This window comes from Electrona antarctica, assembly GCF_951216825.1.
Source record: "Electrona antarctica genome assembly, chromosome: 2".
Taxonomy (NCBI): Eukaryota; Metazoa; Chordata; class Actinopteri; order Myctophiformes; family Myctophidae; genus Electrona; species Electrona antarctica.
The window spans coordinates 54,064,968-54,084,072 of NC_136807.1; the positions used below are offsets into that span (position 1 = coordinate 54,064,968).

The following is a 19,105-nucleotide window of genomic DNA, read 5'->3' on the forward strand; positions in this document are numbered from 1 at the left end:
TCTGGAGTGAGAGTGGAAATATTGTGGCCCTCTGGAGTGAGTTTGGAACTATAGTGGCCCTCTGGAGTGAGTTTGGAACTATAGTGGCCCTCTGGAGTGAGTTTGGAACTATAGTGGCCCTCTGGAGTGAGTTTGGAAATATAGTGGCCCTCTGGAGTGAGTTTGGAACTACAGTGGCCCTCTCCATCTTCAAAGTTGCCCACCCCTGATGTAGCCTGTAAAGGTGTGTTGGCTCTGGTCTCTACAGGCTCCTGACTTACGTGTGCATGAAGTAATCGATGTAGTCTCTCTGCATGGTCTGAGTCGTGATGCATTTGTACTCTTTGAGCAGCCGTCGGATGGAGTCGCTCAGGGAGCCGTACATGCACCTCTCCCCGTCGAATGTGTTGGCCTCACACCTGGCGCCTGAAAAAAACAGACAATGGGAAAAGAAAAGAAGAAAAAAATAAAAAATCTCACTTGTGTGTAATATTTAATTGCATTTTTATAGCGTTTGTCCAAGTGCTCAAAGCGCTTTACAATGGTCCATTCATTCATACATTTGGGAGGTGAAGCGGCAAACAGTCGATGCCAGCGTCCTCACTTCCCACACCAATGGTGGCGAGCTCACACCGACCGACTCACTGGAGGCAATGTAGGGTTCAGTGTCTTGCCCAAGGACACTTTGACATGTGGACAGGAGGAGGAGCCGGGATTTGAAACGCCGACCCACGGATCAGTGATTATTATAATTCTTTGAGGGGTGCCAGTCCCTCCTATACACAGGTTGTAATGTTTGTCTTTAGTTCAATGTTTGTCTTGAAAACGCCATTGACAATGAAGGGAAAATGTACGCCATAATGTGCCTCATTACGTCATATTGTCTCTTTATTGTTAATGGCGTTTAATGTTTGTGTTGGCACCGTTTGTTTTACACCACCATTACATCACCTAATCAACATGAGTTAGACTTTAATATATTAGTGCCCCTCACTTCACATGGGTGTGATTACCAGCTGTAAGATGGTCAAAGAATAGAATGGAAATGTACACGACAAGTTCGCCACCTAGTTTAGTAGTTTGTCGTCTGACAACTCCGTTCACTTCATGGGGCCAGTCCAATGTTGGCTCACACATGCTTAACATAGCTCTTGTCCCAGTTCAGGCTGCAAGAACAGCGCTCGAGCGCGCAGTTTTCTGCCCCCTCAATGTCGTAACCCAGCATTAACCAGGGTTGCCAAGTCCGCTTAAACACGCTTAAACTCGCATTCTTTTTTTTCCCCCACAGTTGCTTGGCTGGTTTTTGGAGGTTGTATACCCAGGCCTGTGGAATTCATAGGCAGTCATAGTAGCCAATTGGAATGGAATCTGCTCAAACTTACTGATACTGATACAGAACCATATATTGCCGTCAGGTGGTGGCAAGGGTTAGTATTGTATGACCAAAACCATTCCTTTACAAAATATATAATGAAAAAAAAAAAATAGCCCATCTACAAGCTCACAATGCATCATATTCATATCTCGACACGTTGGGAGCTTGTACATCTGCTATTTGTCTCCACCAGGCCGAAGGCAAGGGGAGAGAGTATGTTTTGAGCTCCGTCCGTGTGTGTGTGCGTGTGTTCGTCCGTCCGTCTGTTAGCAGCTAATCTCAGACACAGGCAAAATTCCACACACACTCCCTGAATGCCAACGATGAACCTCTGCCCCAAATTTGCCAGAACGGCCTGTTATAGCGCCACCAGGACTCCGACTTTTGAAAAACACATTATTTTATATTACTCCTCCAGATTCTGTAAAAAAGAAAAGAAAAATCGTTACACAGTATCTCTAATGTCATGTGTTCAAGATGGATCTGTCCGATAATTCAGATGCCATCCTAATTGGCCAACATTGGCTTTCAAAGTTTGCAGGACTAGACCGTTTTGAACAAAAAGCCTCAAATCATGAACGCAGCGTGCAATTTACGTGAAATCTTTCACAGACTTTCCTACTAGGATGAGGAATATATCCCACCCTTTTCACATTGGACTGTTATAGTGTTACCAACAGGTGAATTTTTGCAAAACACAACAAAATACCTCAAATCATCCAAGTGCCATCCAAGGCGTAAGAAGAAATGTCACACTTTTCTGGCCTATTATATTATAGCGCCACCAGGAGCAGTGTTGGGCATCGTTACTTTCTAAAGTAACGTCGTTACTATTACTGTCCATAAAAAGAATCCCTTACCGTTACAGATTACCTTCTGAGAAAAGTAACAAGTTCGATTATTTTCCGTTACCCGACAATTAAACCCCATTTGTAATGCTTGCGCAAGTTGTTTACATTGTAGGCTATTAGGCTACTGCCTACCGCCATTGCGCCGCATTATTACGGCCCTAATTAACTCTATGGTTAAAAACGAGAATGATATACACCATGAACTGACCATAGACAATATCCCCTTTACAGCTCTCTCTTTATTAACAAATATAATTCGCCACAATCGCCAGCCTATACACGTAGGACTGGACAGAAAGGCTGTTGCGCTGCGCTCCAACCAGCCAGCAGCGCGCATAATGCCCTCTCCACGGCGCGCACCGCGGCACATGAACAACAACACCACCACCACCGTGGACCCACGTATGAACTACATAGTTTATAAGAAATGGCACGGCGGCCATCCTTGCAGGCAGTGACAGTAACGGAATGAGAATCCTGTAACGTGTTATCTTGGGGGGGCATTAGCCCTGAAACATGACTGTCATGCTCGTGAAGTACGAGCGTCATGTGAACCATGGCTAGGGGGGCATCAACAGCCTGTTGATGATGAATGTTACTATGAAACTTAAACAATTCATTAAACTAGTACTCACCTAATGACGCAGCCACGGAGGATCTACCATGTTTAACGTAATTCCAAAGTGTTTAGCCTACATTGTTTAAGTCAAATACTTTTGCGTTTTTTTGGGCTTAAATCATGTTATTATTATTATTCCACCACCGGCACTGTCATGGCAGCTGGCTACAACCGAAACAACTTCCTCTTCCTCTTCAAAATAAAAGCTACTTGTAACAATACTTTTATTTCTTAAGTGAACTTACAGGATGTAGTAGACGCAGGATGTATAGTAGGCTATATGCGCTGTGCGTTGGGGCTTGGGAAGACAAATCACACAGAAGGCAGGAGAACTAGACTCCGTGGGCAGTCGGAGCTTTATTATTTTTAAATCTTGCACACAAAATGAACAGGGACACATTATAGTAACGGGATTACTGTTTTGGAAAAGTAAGTAACTAACTACTAAATTGCAAAACTAACTAGTTACTTTATTCCGTTACCAATAAAAGTAGTCTGTTACATAACGCCGTTATTAATAGCGCCGTTACACCCAACACTGACCAGGAGGCTACAACCTGACCTGCCCTGCTGGAGACCTGTGCCCCGAGGGGCACGTTTTCTAGTTTTTACTGTGACCACCACAGCCGCAAATATACAAACAGCTGGTAATAATATGACTATGTCATCATTTCTTGTTTATTTTATTACATTTTTCATATCTGCCCTGTGCAATTTGTGATTACGAAGCCTAAAGGGCAAGTTACAGAAATACATTCCAATGTTCAATCAATGAAAAAAAAAAAAAAAAACCCACAATGAAATCATTAATCACAACTTGTGCGACAATAATTTGTCAGCTAAAACGTGTAATGGCGACAGCTCTAACTTGTGTGAAGTGAGGCACGTCCACTGTATTCTATTGACCCGCATGACGTCACAAAACTTTTACTACTGTAAAGTGTAAACAAACATCAAAGTCCCTAGACTTGGCTGTACTGCATGACATAGTAATGTGCTCTAAACCAGGGGTTCTCAACCCATGGGTCGCGACCCCTCGGGGGGTCGCCAAATTATTTTAGGGGGTCCCCAAATTATTTCCAAAAAAAAAAAAGATTTAAAAAAAAAAAATTATTTTCACGATTTTTCAAAAATAGCAGACCTACAAGCTCGTAGCGCGCCACTCGGTGGCGCGCTACGAGCTTGTAGATCTGCTATTTTTCAATAGCTAAATTATAACAATGCTTAAAACACCAAAAGGGGTTCCCGCCCAAAATGGTTTAAGGTTATTGTAGCAGTCAATTTATATTGGGGGTCGGGAGGGGGCGGGGCGGGGGTCCCGAGACATTGCCAAAGCATTTCCGGGGGTCCCCGGCCAAAAACGTTGAGAACCCCTGCTCTAAACAAACGAGATCAGCAGGGTACAACGTTTTGAAGGTCAAGCTCATCAGTCACAAATGACACATCTTTCACCAGGACTCCAAAACACGTCAAGCTAGACTCACGTCTGACAACATGACCTGAATTTGCTCCGTTTAGAAACTATTTACTTTAAACCATGCATGCCAAACATAGTTGACCACAGTTCCCTCGGGGCTCTGAACTAGGAGGCCCCTTCGTGTGTTGTTGCTCTGCACCAAAGCTCTTTGCAGCAAACCAGCAGATCCACAGGCTCACAACAAGCCTGCAGCACTTGCCGTAGCCTGGACGACATTATACAGGCATTGTATGCAAAAGGCTGTCATCATCTTCTGACTTAACCAAGCATCCCTTTTTGTTAAAGGACCACTTCACCACTTTTCAACTTCTCTTCCTATAATTGGTCCTAACTAATGTTCATGATAAAATACCACAATTCTTTTCTACTCAGTCTGTGTCTCATAGGAAGGATGTGGGCAGTTCAGAAACCCGTCCACCAGTGACATCATCGATGGTGAATCCAAGCTAATAGAAACGGCAGGCTTTCTTTTCCTGAAAAGTTGCAATGCAAAAGTTGAAGCCATCGTTCTCACGATAATACAAATCTAAATATATTTTAAAACAAATCTTGTTTAAACAATAATCTGCCTAATGATGATGTCACTGGTGGACGGGTGTCCGAACTGCCCAAAGCCCTCCTATGAGACACAGACTGAGTAGGAAAAAATGGTGGTGTTTTATCATGAACATTAGTGAGGACCAATTATATGAAGAGATGTTGAAAAGTGGTGAAGTGGTCCTTTAACACTTCTAGAGAGACATCAGACGAGGTAGTGCGACGCAGTAATGAAATAATTCACCTCCCATTTTTTTTGGGGGGTGGGGGGAATGAAAGGCGGGGGGGCTTTTCAGAGTAAGATCTGCCCATCTGCTTGGCATTCTAGCAGCCTTTATTCTGAAGAAATTCCCCGGCAGTAGGATGGTTAAATAACACGCTCTTAAATGTTGTTCTCGAAACTCCCCGCTTTGATATGAGGATATAACAGAACTTACCAGGACTGGGCCGTGGCTCAGCGGTCCAGGCCTGGGCCGTGGCTCAGCGGTCCAGGCCTGGGCCGTGGCTCAGCACCAGCGGCTCAGCGGTCCAGGCACCTTAGCTGGTAGTCCAGTCTGGCAGTGTGCCGCGGGTTCGACTCCCGACCTTTACTGCATGTCACCCCCACACCCACCCTCATCTCTCTCCCCATTTCCTTCATCTCTCTCCCCATTTCCTGTCAGCCTACTGTCTGTCCCTCTATAAAATATAAAATAAAAAGGCGAAAGCCACAAACAAACATGTAAAGAATAAGAGACTCACCAGTAGCCAACAGATACTGGACCAGCTCCTCATGGCCACAGAGGCAAGCATAATACCTGGAGGAGGAAAAAATGCTATTACATTATTATATTACGGTACATAATATTTCAAACGATAAGCAGGGTAAATTATGGAGGAGAAAATAAATGGTTACAATTGATGATGACGCTACATTATGTGATGACCAGAGAATGTCCAGCCGTTGACACTAAAGGTTGCCCACCTGCCCCTGGCAGCTAAATAAAACACTAAGGGTTGCCCACCTGCCCCTGGCAGCTAAATAAAACACTAAGGGTTGCCCACCTGCCCCTGGCAGCTAAATAAAACACTAAGGGTTGCCCACCTGCCCCTGGCAGCTAAATAAAACACTAAAGGTTGCCCACCTGCCCCTGGCAGCTAAATAAAACACTAAGGGTTGCCCACCTCCCCCTGGCAGCTAAATAAAACACTAAGGGTTGCCCACCTGCCCCTGGCAGCTAAATAAAACACTAAAGGTTGCCCACCTGCCCCTGGCAGCTAAATAAAACACTAAGGGTTGCCCACCTCCCCCTGGCAGCTAAATAAAACACTAAGGGTTGCCCACCTGCCCCTGGCAGCTAAATAAAACACTAAGGGTTGCCCACCTGCCCCTGGCAGCTAAATAAAACACTAAGGAATGCCCACCTGCCCCTGGCAGCTAAATAAAACACTAAGGGTTGCCCACCTGCCCCTGGCAGCTAAATAAAACACTAAGGGTTGCCCACCTGCCCCTGGCAGCTAAATAAAACACTAAGGGTTGCCCACCTGCCCCTGGCAGCTACATAAAACACTAAGGGATGCCCACCTGCCCCTGGCAGCTAAATAAAACACTAAGGGATGCCCACCTGCCCCTTAACCTGACTCCGCCAGATGGGGCAGCAGAGAGTACACTGGGTTCCCCCCTCCTGCTCCCATCTGGGAACTCTCAGGCAGACTTGATGCCCGGCCACAAAACGGCCTGGCCAATCAGCGGCAGCTAGAGGCGGGATCAAGGCAGCACTGTGTATGCCTTGATCCCGCCTCTAGCTGCCGCTGATTGGCCAGGCCGTTTTGTGAGTTCCCAGATGGGAGCAGGAGAGGGGAACCCAGTGTACTCTCTGCTGCCCCATCTGGCGGAGTCAGGTTACATGCCCCTGGCAGCTAAATAAAACAGTAAGGGATGCCCACCTGCCCCTGGCAGCTAAATAAAACACTAAGGGTTGCCCACCTGCCCCTGGCAGCTAAATAAAACACTAAGGGTTGCCCCCCTGCCCCTGGCAGCTAAATAAAACACTAAGGGTTGCCCACCTGCCCCTGGCAGGTAAATAAAACACTAAGGGATGCCCCCCTGCCCCTGGCAGCTAAATAAAACACTAAGGGTTGCCCACCTGCCCCTGGCAGGTAAATAAAACACTAAGGGATGACCACCTGCCCCTGGCAGCTAAATAAAACACTAAGGGTTGCCCACCTGCCCCTGGCAGGTAAATAAAACACTAAGGGTTGCCCACCTGCCCCTGGCAGGTAAATAAAACACTAAGGGTTGCCCACCTGCCCCTGGCAGGTAAATAAAACACTAAGGGTTGCCCACCTGCCCCTGGCAGCTAAATAAAACACTAAGGGTTGCCCACCTGCCCCTGGCAGCTAAATAAAACACTAAGGGTTGCCCACCTGCCCCTGGCAGCTAAATAAAACACTAAGGGTTGCCCACCTGCCCCTGGCAGCTAAATAAAACACTAAGGGTTGCCCACCTGCCCCTGGCAGGTAAATAAAAGGTAGAGTTTGCTTTCAGGTGCTTGTTTGAGAGGGGATGCAACATATCTATAAACACAAGTATTCTGGTTTGTCTGGTTTTCTCTTTCTACAACTAAACATGTAAAACTAGAAAAAGTGCCCTTCTGGGCACAGGTCTCCACCAGTGTGTGTGATGTTTGGCAAAATGTTTAGGAGTAATATATAAACGTGTGTGTGTGTGTGTGTGTGTGTGTGTGTGTGTGTGTGTGTGTGTGTGTGTGTGTGTGTGTGTGTGTGTGTGTGTGTGTGTGTGAGACGCGGCTTGGCCTGTTGTAGCGCCACCATGAGGCTGATTTGAAAACTGTCAAGTGGCATTTCTTCCTCAGCCTAGTGGGAATATGCATGCACAGTTTCACCGCAATCGGACGCTGCGTTGAGTAGTTGTGGCGATTTGTACAAAACGGGTACAAAGCGGGCTACTCCTGAAAAGTTTAGAAGCCAATCGTAGCCAATGAGGGTGGATTATGAGAAATCAAACAAACCCGTCTTGATCCCATGACTATGGAGAGCATGTGTACTGATTTGCGTGAAATTTGGATCAAATCTGAAGGAGTAATATTAGAAAATGTGTTTTACATATGTCGGCCTCCTGGTGGCGCTATAAAGAGCAGATGTGAAAAATTCCAGGCAAAGGTTTTTCCTTGGCCTCTAGGGAGTTGGCATACAAAGTTATCCACAGATCCGTGCAGTTGGAGGTAAAAACACTTTTCGACCAGTTATAGCGCCACCATGAGGCCGAGTTGAAAATGTTCAAATGGCATTTCTTCCTCGGCCTAGTGGGAATGTGCGTGCACAATTTCACGGAAATCACACGATGTGTTCATGATTTGCAGCATTTTGTTTGAAACTGACGGACTTTACGGACGGACGGACACACGGACGGACGGAGTGCAAAACATACTCTCTCCCCATGCCTACGGCCTGGTGGAGACAATAAGTGTGAACCCATAGTCATATGCAGTAGGGCATTAAGCAACTAGTCGACTAGTTTACTAGTAAATCCACTAATCGACCTTGTTGGTACTAGTTGACTTGAAAAAAAAAAGTTTTTCCCCCCGATTTTGTAGGCCTCAAGATCAGGTAGATTATTTGTTATAGTCACCAATGTACAGTTTTTAAATGTACAAATATTTATTTCCAAAAAAAGAAAGAAAAAAAAAGTTTTTTATTTTTATTTTTTTACATATAGGTAGTTAACAACTAGTCGACTAGGCAACTAGTCAACTAGTAAAAAATGACTAGAAGTGAATGTCCTAATATGCAGAGCTACTATGTAGGTATTTGGCAGACAAATTGAGGTATGACAAGAAAGTTCCTTTTTTTGAAAGTGTTAAATTGAAAGGAAATTCAAAATGTACCGGTCATTTTATAATGGACGGTTTACTTTTCAGGCAAGTGGGCGTGACCTTTTAGGCAAGTAGAGCATGACCTGTACTTGCCCAACGAGATAGTGCCTCTGAGACCTTAGTGTCAACCCCTGGACCAATCACAGTGCCTCTGAGACCTTGGTGTCAACCACTGAACCAATCACAGTGCCTCTGAGACCTTAGTGTCAACCACTGGACCAATCACAGTGCCTCTGAGACCTTAGTGTCAACCCCTGAATGTCCTTAATTGAACATGTTGTTCTAACGGGGTACTGGTGATGAATTGAACATGCTGTACTTACAACGGGGTGCTGTCCCAGTTGTCCTTTAGATTGAGGTCCACATCTCTCTGCTCAACAAGATACCTGGCGAGGAAGAATCAAAACCATTATTAGCATTTATATTAAGCACTATGTTATACTTTAGCTATTGAAAATGGCTAAATCTACAAGCTCCGAGTGCCGCGCTACGAGCTTGTAGATCTGCTATTTTGGAAAAAACGTGAAAGTGTGGCACAAATCGTTGAATATTTATTCTTTCAGAGCGAGCGCTTTTAACTCAAATGTTTGCTTCTGGGGGAGGTCACTGGAACAACATATTTTCAGATGGGGGTCCGCGGCCAAATACAGATAATTCTGGGGGTCCTCGACATGAAAAAAGTTGAGCACCACTGACATAGAAACATAAAGTTTTTCACAGCACTGATTTAGGATTTAGAAGACATTCATAGAATCAAACCTCACGTCTAAATGGGTTTAACTGCATTACAATAAAAACAAGCTGTTTTCTTAATAGTAGGCTAGCTGTGACATTCCTGGCAGACCACAGACCAGCTGGTCATGTGAGTTCATGCATTTCGTCAGTGGTTCTCAACCAGTGGTCCGGGGACCACCAGTGGTCCTTGAGGGGGTTCCAGGTGGTCCCCAGCTGAATGATGCAGGGTCTGTAACCAAATGGACCCTTATAGATCTTTAACTCTTGAGAGCGTACCGGTCCATTTTGGTTTCTTCCATTTTACACTCTCAAGAGTTATTCAATTATTGTTAAACATCTGCATTACTTCATTTACAATAGGTCTACACAATTAGAGAATGTTTGCCTGTTATCTCTCCTAATGGCATCAACATCAATACAGCGTGGAATTTTTGGACAGAATCTGATCCAGCGACAACAAAATATTCTTTAGTTTTGGGTCCGAGAGGCTAAATGTCATCAAATGTGGCCAGATTTGACTGAGGGACTGCCTGAATTTATTTATTTTTGTATCCAAAATGAGTTAATAGCACAGGCAGACTCTTCACATACTAGACTCTAGACATTTATTTCAGACATGCTCTAGTAACTAGAGCATGTCTGAAATAAATGTCAGAGCCGAAATGTACATGTAAATATGAAATAAATGCTTAACCATGTAGCTAGGTGTAATGTTAGAGTGCATAGAAGTGAACATTTGAAGCCTTTCAAGTGTTCTCAACTTGCAGTTTATATGCAGCAAGACATTACTCTATAAGCCACACAGTATCTCCACAACTGGTTGGTCAAACTGAACAACCAATAGCCTATGGGGCGGCTGTGGCTCAAGAGGTAGAGCAGGTCGTCCAATGATCCATGGGTCGGCGGTTCGAATCCCGGCTCCTCCTGGCTACATGTCGAAGTGTCCTTGGGCAAGACACTGAACCCCAAATTGCTCCCGATGTGCTGGTTGGTACCTTGCATGGCTTCCGCCGCAATCGGTGTATGAATGAATGTGTGTGTGAATGGGTGAATGTAATGCACAATCTATGTAAAGCGCCTTGGATAAAGGCGCTATATAAATGCACCATTTTATGATTCCCTGCTTTCATATGACGTGAAAAAAACGACAATTCTAAAATATCCAATCCAAATCCGTGGCTCAAATGCCAAATAAAGAACGGACCTTGAATCGTTGATATGAAAAGGGTTGCAAACCACTGCATTATGTCAGGGCTATAAGGACGACTTTCAGCCACTTGACAAACTTGTTTACTGGGCTAACGCTACTTAACAGCTAGTAGAGTCAGACTAGACCCCTGCTGTGGGACTTGACCTACTTTTAGCTGATGATGGCACTGACAATCTAGCCTGGGTTCCAGCCTGATTCGCTGTGTTCCGCAGATTTGTAAATGTCGCTACGAGTGACTTATTTTGTCTCAAAATTACTGCAAAATATAGGTGCTATTTGTTTCAAAAAGCTTCATATCCTGTATATAAAACATGTATGTTACTATAGTTGTTTACTCAATGCTGTACTCCCTCCAACTGTATACTTTGTTTACACAATTCTGTACCAGTACCTCCAACTACTTTGTTTACACAATGCTGTACCTCCAACTGTATATAGGCCTACTCTGAAGTGCCCTTGAGCAAGGCATTGAACCACTACCATGAAATGTTCTATGAGCAGGGCCTGGCTGGAAACAAGTTATTGAGCTTAGCCCAGATACCCTGGGTAAATATAGTAACTTTGCTTTGTTTACACAATGCTGTACCTCCAACTGTATATACTTTGTTTACACAATGCTGTACCTCCAACATTATGTTTACACAATGCTGTACCTCCAACTGTAGGCCTATATACTTAACCCATTTTCAACTGTTTTTTTATTATATTTTGACCCTTGCTTTGGCAATGTAAACGTATGATTTATCATGCCAATAAATGTAATTTGAATGGAATTTAATTGAGTGAAGGGACATTATTGATTTGTGCAGTATAGCCTATATATCTCAGCTTCCATCATGTAACTTATCATAGCTCTGGTCCATAGCTCTAATGCTGTGGTTCCCAAAATGGGGTCCGGGGACCCCCAGGGGTCCATGAGGGAGTTCCAGGGAGTCCCCAGCCTAATAGTTTGGAACCAAATGGACCCTTATGGGTCTGTAACTCTTGAGTGTACAAATTGAACCATTTGTACACTATCAGAGTTAAATTAACATTGATTTTACAATATAAATTGGGGGTCCCAGAGATAGAAATGCTATTAAATGGGGGTCCGTCGACTAATGCATGTCAAACTGGGGGGTCCTTGAAATTAAACGGGTTGAGAATCTGTAAAAATCTTCTCTTATGGGGGTCCTTGGCACATCTTTTCAAATGGGGGTCCGCGGGCTAATTATAGGGGGTCCTTGACGTGAAAAAGTTTGGGAACCACTGCTCAAATGCAACGGCAGCAAAGGGCATTAGGGCTAGGCTATGGACCAGAGCTAAACAGCAAAGGGCATTAGGGCTATGGACCAGAGCTAAACAGAATGGAGAATTACAGTACATTTCAAGCACAACTCAATACAAGCCTGTGGACGACACCATACAGCATTACACGCCAATGCAAGTTTGTGCATGTGTTGAAAGAATGACCACCACAAAGTAAACAGTATGTTAATTAATACAAGCAGACAGCTGCAGTTATAGTTATAGAGACAATACAGATATAACTTACCAACAACCCGTTAATGTAATGTAGTTCCTAACCACCCAATAACACCAAAGAATGACCACCACAAAGTAAACGTTGTTGTCAATACAAGCAGACAGCTGCAGTTAGAGAGGGAGTCAGGGACAATACAGATAAAACTGAACAACAAACAGTTAATTTAATTGAAATGGTAACCAACCAACCAACCTGACTCTAGAGAGGTCTCCCTTCTTGCAGCTCGTAAACAGGTCGCAGGCGTCCATAATAATAGCAATGCTAATTGTTGTTGTTGTTCTCCTCTGCGATGCATTGAAACTACGGCCTGTCTGACAGCAGGACAGGTGTGGACGGACAGACAGGCGGGCAGGCAGGTGTGGAGCAGGATGGCAGGTATGCACGACTTTAAGCTGTCTTTTTTTCTGCAGGAGGGACGTTGTTGTTGTTGTTGCTGCTGTTGGTCTGGAGGATGTTTTGGTCCGATCAGCCTTTCTCTCTCTGACCGTGTGGGTCACGTGATGCTGGATAAGGAGCAGGGTTGCCACGTTGGGTTTTTGTGAGAGAAATAATTAAGCAACACAAGCCCCAAAAGAAGTGAGCCCCTTTGAAGCAGTTGTTTTCAACTCTTTGGATGTATTGATAGCCTTAACATTATTAAAGGACCAAGCAGTCCTGAAAGGACTTGGTCCTTTATTGTTATTGTCCCTTTTTTTCTTCTCCTTCCGCCAAAAATAGCAGTTCTGGCTGAACCGTGCAGTCGGTTTTCGCGAAACTTGGCAACATGCTAGAGGGCCATGCCAAACGGTGAGAATGCGAAGCCCACAACCATTGGCCAAAGGGTGGCGCTATAGCACTCAATTGAAAATGCAAACTTTGACCACGCATAGCTCATGAACCGTTTGACCATCGGCAATGAAACTTCGATACACATATGCAAGTAGTGTGCTCTTAATTTTGACCTCTGACCTCTAGATCACCCACCTTTTTGAATTATATGAAAATCAATTAAAATGCATCTCCTCCCAGGATCTTTGATCAAAATGCACGAAAAGTTCTACACGTGAACTTTGGACCTATACGGACATGGAAGTATAGTACGTTTATTTAGTGAAAAAATGAAGGTTTTATGAGCCAATGAAAATTGCTGTTTTGTGAAAATTCTTATTTTGTCCCCAATACATACATGCAGCGTCATATGCTTTTGCAACTTTACAGTATGGTAGGGGGTCATGCCAAATAGCACTGAAACCAGCCTTAAAAAAAACATCGAACAGCGAACACACTGTAGTAATGAATAATGGACATATAACTGTCATCACAAACACTGATTGATTCTGCTGTTAACGATAGAACAATGTCATGTAGACCACATGGTCTAGTGGTTAACACAGCCGACGCTAATCGCGTATCAATACGTTATCAATTAATCAAACGTCCGGTGCGAACCACGTATCCATACGTTCTAATCACTTTTTTATAGCATACTTTCATTCATCTTTTTACCCACCCGGACAATGAAGAACCATCCCCCTATCATTGCTGCTTAGTCCCGCTCACGTGATCAGAAAAAAAAAAAAAACAAAAAAAAAACCCTCCCCTCCTGAAAACAGGAGGGCGGGCCGCTTTACGTGTAGAAGCCGGTGTAAAATGGATGCGCCCATGCCGATCTAATCGGTGTGTGAAAAGAATCAAATTTCACCTAACCTCGCCTCACCAGGCTTTCCTCCACCTATTGTCTTTTACTCGATTCCCCCCTCCCCTCCTGTTTCTCCTGCAGGAGGAGGGCCTTGCGAGATGGGGGCTCTGTGTCTCGGAAAAAAACATGATGAACGGAACGCTGTTACGCTGCCTAAACACATGATCTGCACCAGATCGGCATTGCTTGCATGACGTCTGCAACACACATGGACAGATGCATGTTTCCTTCTTCATACTGTAGCGACCAAACGATCCCCGAGCCTACAATACTACGAACTAACAAACGAACTACAGTATCGAGAGGGGCCGCCATGACAACAGACAGTCTACCGTTGGGGGATCACGTATCGCCAAGATTCGCCATGCAGAGCCGTCATAATCGGAGATCGCTCGGACGTGTGATTGTAACGCTTTTTTATTCATTATAATTGTAGTGATAAGACCGCAATGAACGCGTCGGGGACGTAATCGACCCGGGTGTAATGTATAACGAACTTTTCCGCGTCCTAAACCGTGGTGTTGTCACTGTTGTGATCTGTGGAAGTCATTTTTTCCTTGTCGTCGACAGCACAGCCGGGCTTAGCACCTCTCTGGAAGCTTATTTTTTTCTCCATCGGCCCCAATAAAGCTGCATGTCCAGGCATGTTCCCCATACTAGCTTGAAAAACAAAATCAGCTGATGATGACAACGCGTCTCACCGTTATACTATAGTTCTGAACCGAACGGTGGAATGGGACTTTTTATAGCCGTACGATCAAGACTTTTGCTGCCCAATGTGCCCATGAACCCCCCCCCCCCCCCCCCAATGTTTTGCGATCAAGACAATGAGGCAATCATCATCTAAAGAAAGCAGAGTTATGAAGGTTTATAGTCAGACATTGACAGGCAGATATAACAATAAACACAATAAATATGCTATACATCCTATACACCGAATGAAAGCCCTGAATGTGTACTTTTACGAGGAAAAGAGTAAACATTGATCCCATGTACAGTTTGTCATAAATTGGTTACATTGCACATTGCGCCCACCAGATATAACTGCAGAGAAGACATGGACCCGAACTCAATATTCACAAAATAAGGCCTATAGCGACATATAACTACTATATACCGTATGAAACTCTCTGCTTTCATAAGAAAAAAACTTCTACTGTAGTAATAATAAAAATCACACCCATGTGAAGTGAGTGGTGCAACTCTGTCCCATATTCTGTTCTCTGCTTATTCAATACAGCTCGCTATATACGGACTGAGGCAGAAAGTCATGTAAACCTTTTATTTACAGTTTGGTCTGTAAACTTCTACTGTAATAATAAAAATCACACCCCTGTGAAGTGAGCGTTGCAACTGTTCTGTACTTATTCACTACAGCTCGCTATATACGGACTGAGACAGAAAGTCATGTAAACCTTTTATTTACAGTTTGGTCTGTAAACTTCTACTGTAATAATAAAAATCACACCCCTGTGAAGTGAGCGGTGCAACTGTTCTCTACCGTTGCACCGCGCAACTGTAGAGAACAGTTGCACCACTCACTTCACATGGGTGTGATTTTTATTATTACTACAGTAGAAGTTTTTTTCTTATGAAAGCAGAGAGTCTTCTGTTTCATACGGTATATAGTATTTATATGTCGCTATAGGCCTTATTTTGTGAATATTGAGGAGTTCACGTCCATGTCTTCTCTGAAGTTATCTGGTGGGCACAAGCTGCATTCAATAACCAATTACTGTCTAACTGTACATGGGATCAATGTTTACTCTTTTCCTCGTAAAAGTACACATTCAGGGCTTTCATTCGGTGTATAGGATGTATAGGATATTTATTGGGTTCAATTTTATATCTGCCTGTCAATGTCTCTGACTTTAAACCATCCATAACTCTGCTCGCTGTTCAAGATAACCACTTCCAGGCAAATGCAGGTGTTGCAAAAAGGTCAATATCTCCAGGTAAAATCAAAATGTATTTTTTAAATTGAAGTGGACAAGTTCAGCTTTCTTTTGATGTATGCGTGTGATTCTCGCTATAAGAGAACATTTTGCTGTGGGCCCCCGAACAAGGCCTTTGTGCAATGTTAAACGGTAGCAACATCCAAATAGGCCTGCCGAGATCTTGTAGCAATCAAAGTGTTAAGATGTTGGACTTTCATGCTGGAGGCCAGAGTTCGAATCCTGGGCGTTACATTGGTGCCATGACCTGGGTCGTGTTTCCCTGTGGGAGGAGGTCAGAAGGGAGGTGAGTGTAGCAGAGTTAGCCTGGCTAATAAGCCAGACTCAAATCACATTGTCAAGTGGTATTTGAGTCTGGAGATGCGGTGTATGGATCTTGTTTCCCGGGGGGCGGGTTCAAACATTTTCTCTTTGACGCAATTGGTCAGAGCTACTGTCAGTCAAAGGTCTCAAGCATTGAACGTCACTGTACCAAAGCCCGCCCATATTGCATACCGTGTCCCAATTGGCCACACCAGTTCTCTGGTGTAGGAAATGGGCGTACAATTGAGCCTCTCCAGACCGTAATCCGCCGGCAGGCAATTTTATTTTTTGCCCACGGCTGATTCGGTCTGGCTTATTAGCCAGGCTATAGCAGAGTGGCTCAGAGCCTCAGCCTGATGGTCTCAAAAGTCTAATATCTCCCCTGGTCCAGAGGGATATCATGTTGGTCTAATGGTTAAGATGTAGGACTTTCATGCGGGAGGCCCGCGTTCGAATCCTGGGCGTTACACATGCAGATCTGTTTGAGTACTTACGTGTTGGTACTCAAAGTATATTTGCTTATTGCCTTCTTGAATGATTTTGCTGTTAACAATACAACAACTGATTGTGTCCGGATAGCTCTAGCTCATGGGTTCAAATCTGACTACAGACAACTCAGCGTATGAGTCTTCAAGAATGCCACACACACACACACACACACACACACACACACACACACACACACACACACACACACACACACACACACACACACACACACACACACACACACACACACACACACACACACACACACACACACACACACACACACACACCTTATTGCCTTCCTGCTTGGTCCTGCCTTATCGCTGCTTGCAGCGATCTTTTTCTAGTTATTTTATTATTGGTTCCCTTTTCAAGAAGTGGCTTTCAACTTGATTGATTGAAACATGTATTCAAAGTATGTATAATGGGTTCATTTCAAAGAAAATTAGTCTACAGGTCAATACAAAATCTTAATTTATTCAGAACATGTGTTTTTATGGTATGCCCATCCATGTCACCAGACACTGTCAAATCCTGGGTGACAGCGTGACCCCGTGTTCAAAATGGAACCCAATGGACCCGATTAACATTTGAACAATATTGCTAATATTTCCTATGAATTACAAATACCCTACTGGCCGGAATATAAGACTTTATTTAAAGGTATATTCAGTGATTTGACTTAATCTAAATATCACTTATTTTTTATTTTTTTCTGGATAATCCTCCCTACTATAGAGTGTGCTGACCATATAAGGAGTTCCTCCCTGTCCCCAGTGAGCCCCTGGGGTCAAAAAAACCCTAGTTTCAGTTTTGGTGGCGGGTGGCAAAGCCTTCATCCAATCAGGATGCCTCCAATCATGATCGAGTGGGGGCGGGCCTTGGTGCACATGCTGTTGGCCTGTTGCACTTCCCCCCCACTGTAGAGCGTGCATGTGCACATTTTGTTACCGGGGCGGACTGGGTGGTTTTCCAAATCACCCAAATCACTGAATGCTCCTTTAAGAAGAATATTTTTTTAATTTTTCAATGGAACTATCCAAAAAAAATGGGTGGTATTATAATCGAGAACTAGACTATTTGACATTCAATGTTCTTTTAGTCGCCTTATACTCGGCACAATACGGTAGGCCTATACATTTGGTTTTGGTGACCTCATGGCTTTTTCCAGGTGTTGTCATAGCACGACAAATCAAGGCCTCGTGATTCTCTTGAATCAGACCAGCGGTTTTCAACCCATTTCATATCAAGGTCCATTATGTATTCTGCATTTGAGCCACGGACCATCATTTGATGATTTAGCCTAGAGACCCATTTGAGCCACCATTTGATGATTTAGCCTAGAGACCCATTTGAGCCACCATTTGATGATTTAGCCTAGAGACCCATTTGACCCAGACTCTCAGACCCAAAACTAAAGAATATTTTGTTATCGTTGGTTGATATTTGTCCACAATATATTGCTGGAGGCAAACGATCAAACTAACATTTATTCTACATTTTCTAATTGTGTAGTCTGCTTGTAAATTAAGTAATGGTAATGCAGATGTTTAACGATAATTTAACTCCCATTTGGTTCCATGTTACACACAAGATTTAAAGATCTAACATTATGTGTCTGTGGGACTCAGCAGCAACTACCGCCGGTTTCAAGACTGTTGTTGTCTGCCTTTTTTACTTTGTTTTAACGTTTTTTGATTAAATACGTTTCTTGTTAAATGCTCTGATAGTAATGATGTTACTGTTTGTTCAGTAACAGTGGTTAACAGTAATGATGCTATCTGTAGAGGGAATGTTCCCCAACAAACTACACTACCCACAATTCAAAATATGACTTTGTGTTTTGGCAAAACAGACACTGCAATACACTTAAACTTAACTTAAACAAGTTTTTATATTTTTTTATTATCATACTTTTATCATATCTTGGACCTATATGTTAATACAGGACCACTACACCTCAAGTAAAGCAATTTTAATCGACCAAAGTGGAACTGACTTGGGAAACAAAAGGGGGAAAAAACACCATGGCAAATTATTATATTATACCATAACATATGACCATTTTTACAGGCTATAGAAAGCAATCACTTTTCATAAAATAATAATAATCCAAACATGCCTGCATATCAGCTTGTTTCCAAAATAAGTACAATAATATTGTACAGGCCTAGGCTCAATCATCATACAGTAATTTGTGCAGTAACACAAAAATCATTTTAGGAAAGAATGTCCACACATTTTCAAACATTTTTTCAAAAATAGCAGACACAGCCGATAGCAGATCTACAAGCTTACAACACAGTAAGCTTGTAGATACAACTATTTCTGCTATTTTGTACATTTTGGGGAAATAATTCTTTGTATATTGAAGTTATTCGTCATTATCTGCCCTGTGCCGTTTGTGATCACGAAGACCAAAAGGCAAACAGAAATAGGCCTACTAATTGTAACGTGGCAATGTTCAGTGACGCAAAAATAACACAATCAAATCGTT

At 43.4% G+C, this 19,105-nt stretch overlaps 1 protein-coding gene across 2 annotated transcripts in view; it reads right to left on the reverse strand.

Moving 5' to 3' along the window:
- The window catches only part of abtb1 (ankyrin repeat and BTB (POZ) domain containing 1), a 32,863-nt gene extending 20,215 nt beyond the window's left edge, over positions 1–12,648 (reverse strand). For both annotated transcript variants that reach the window (XM_079495273.1, XM_079495274.1), the window contains exons 1-4: positions 12,376–12,648; positions 9,037–9,099; positions 5,580–5,635; positions 261–405 (exon numbers count right to left, since the gene is read on the reverse strand). In XM_079495273.1, coding sequence (XP_079351399.1) covers positions 261–405; positions 5,580–5,635; positions 9,037–9,099; positions 12,376–12,431 — 320 coding nt within the window. In that variant the 5' untranslated portion in view covers positions 12,432–12,648. The remainder of the gene's footprint in view (positions 1–260; positions 406–5,579; positions 5,636–9,036; positions 9,100–12,375) is intronic.
- Positions 12,649–19,105: the final 6,457 nt, after the last annotated feature.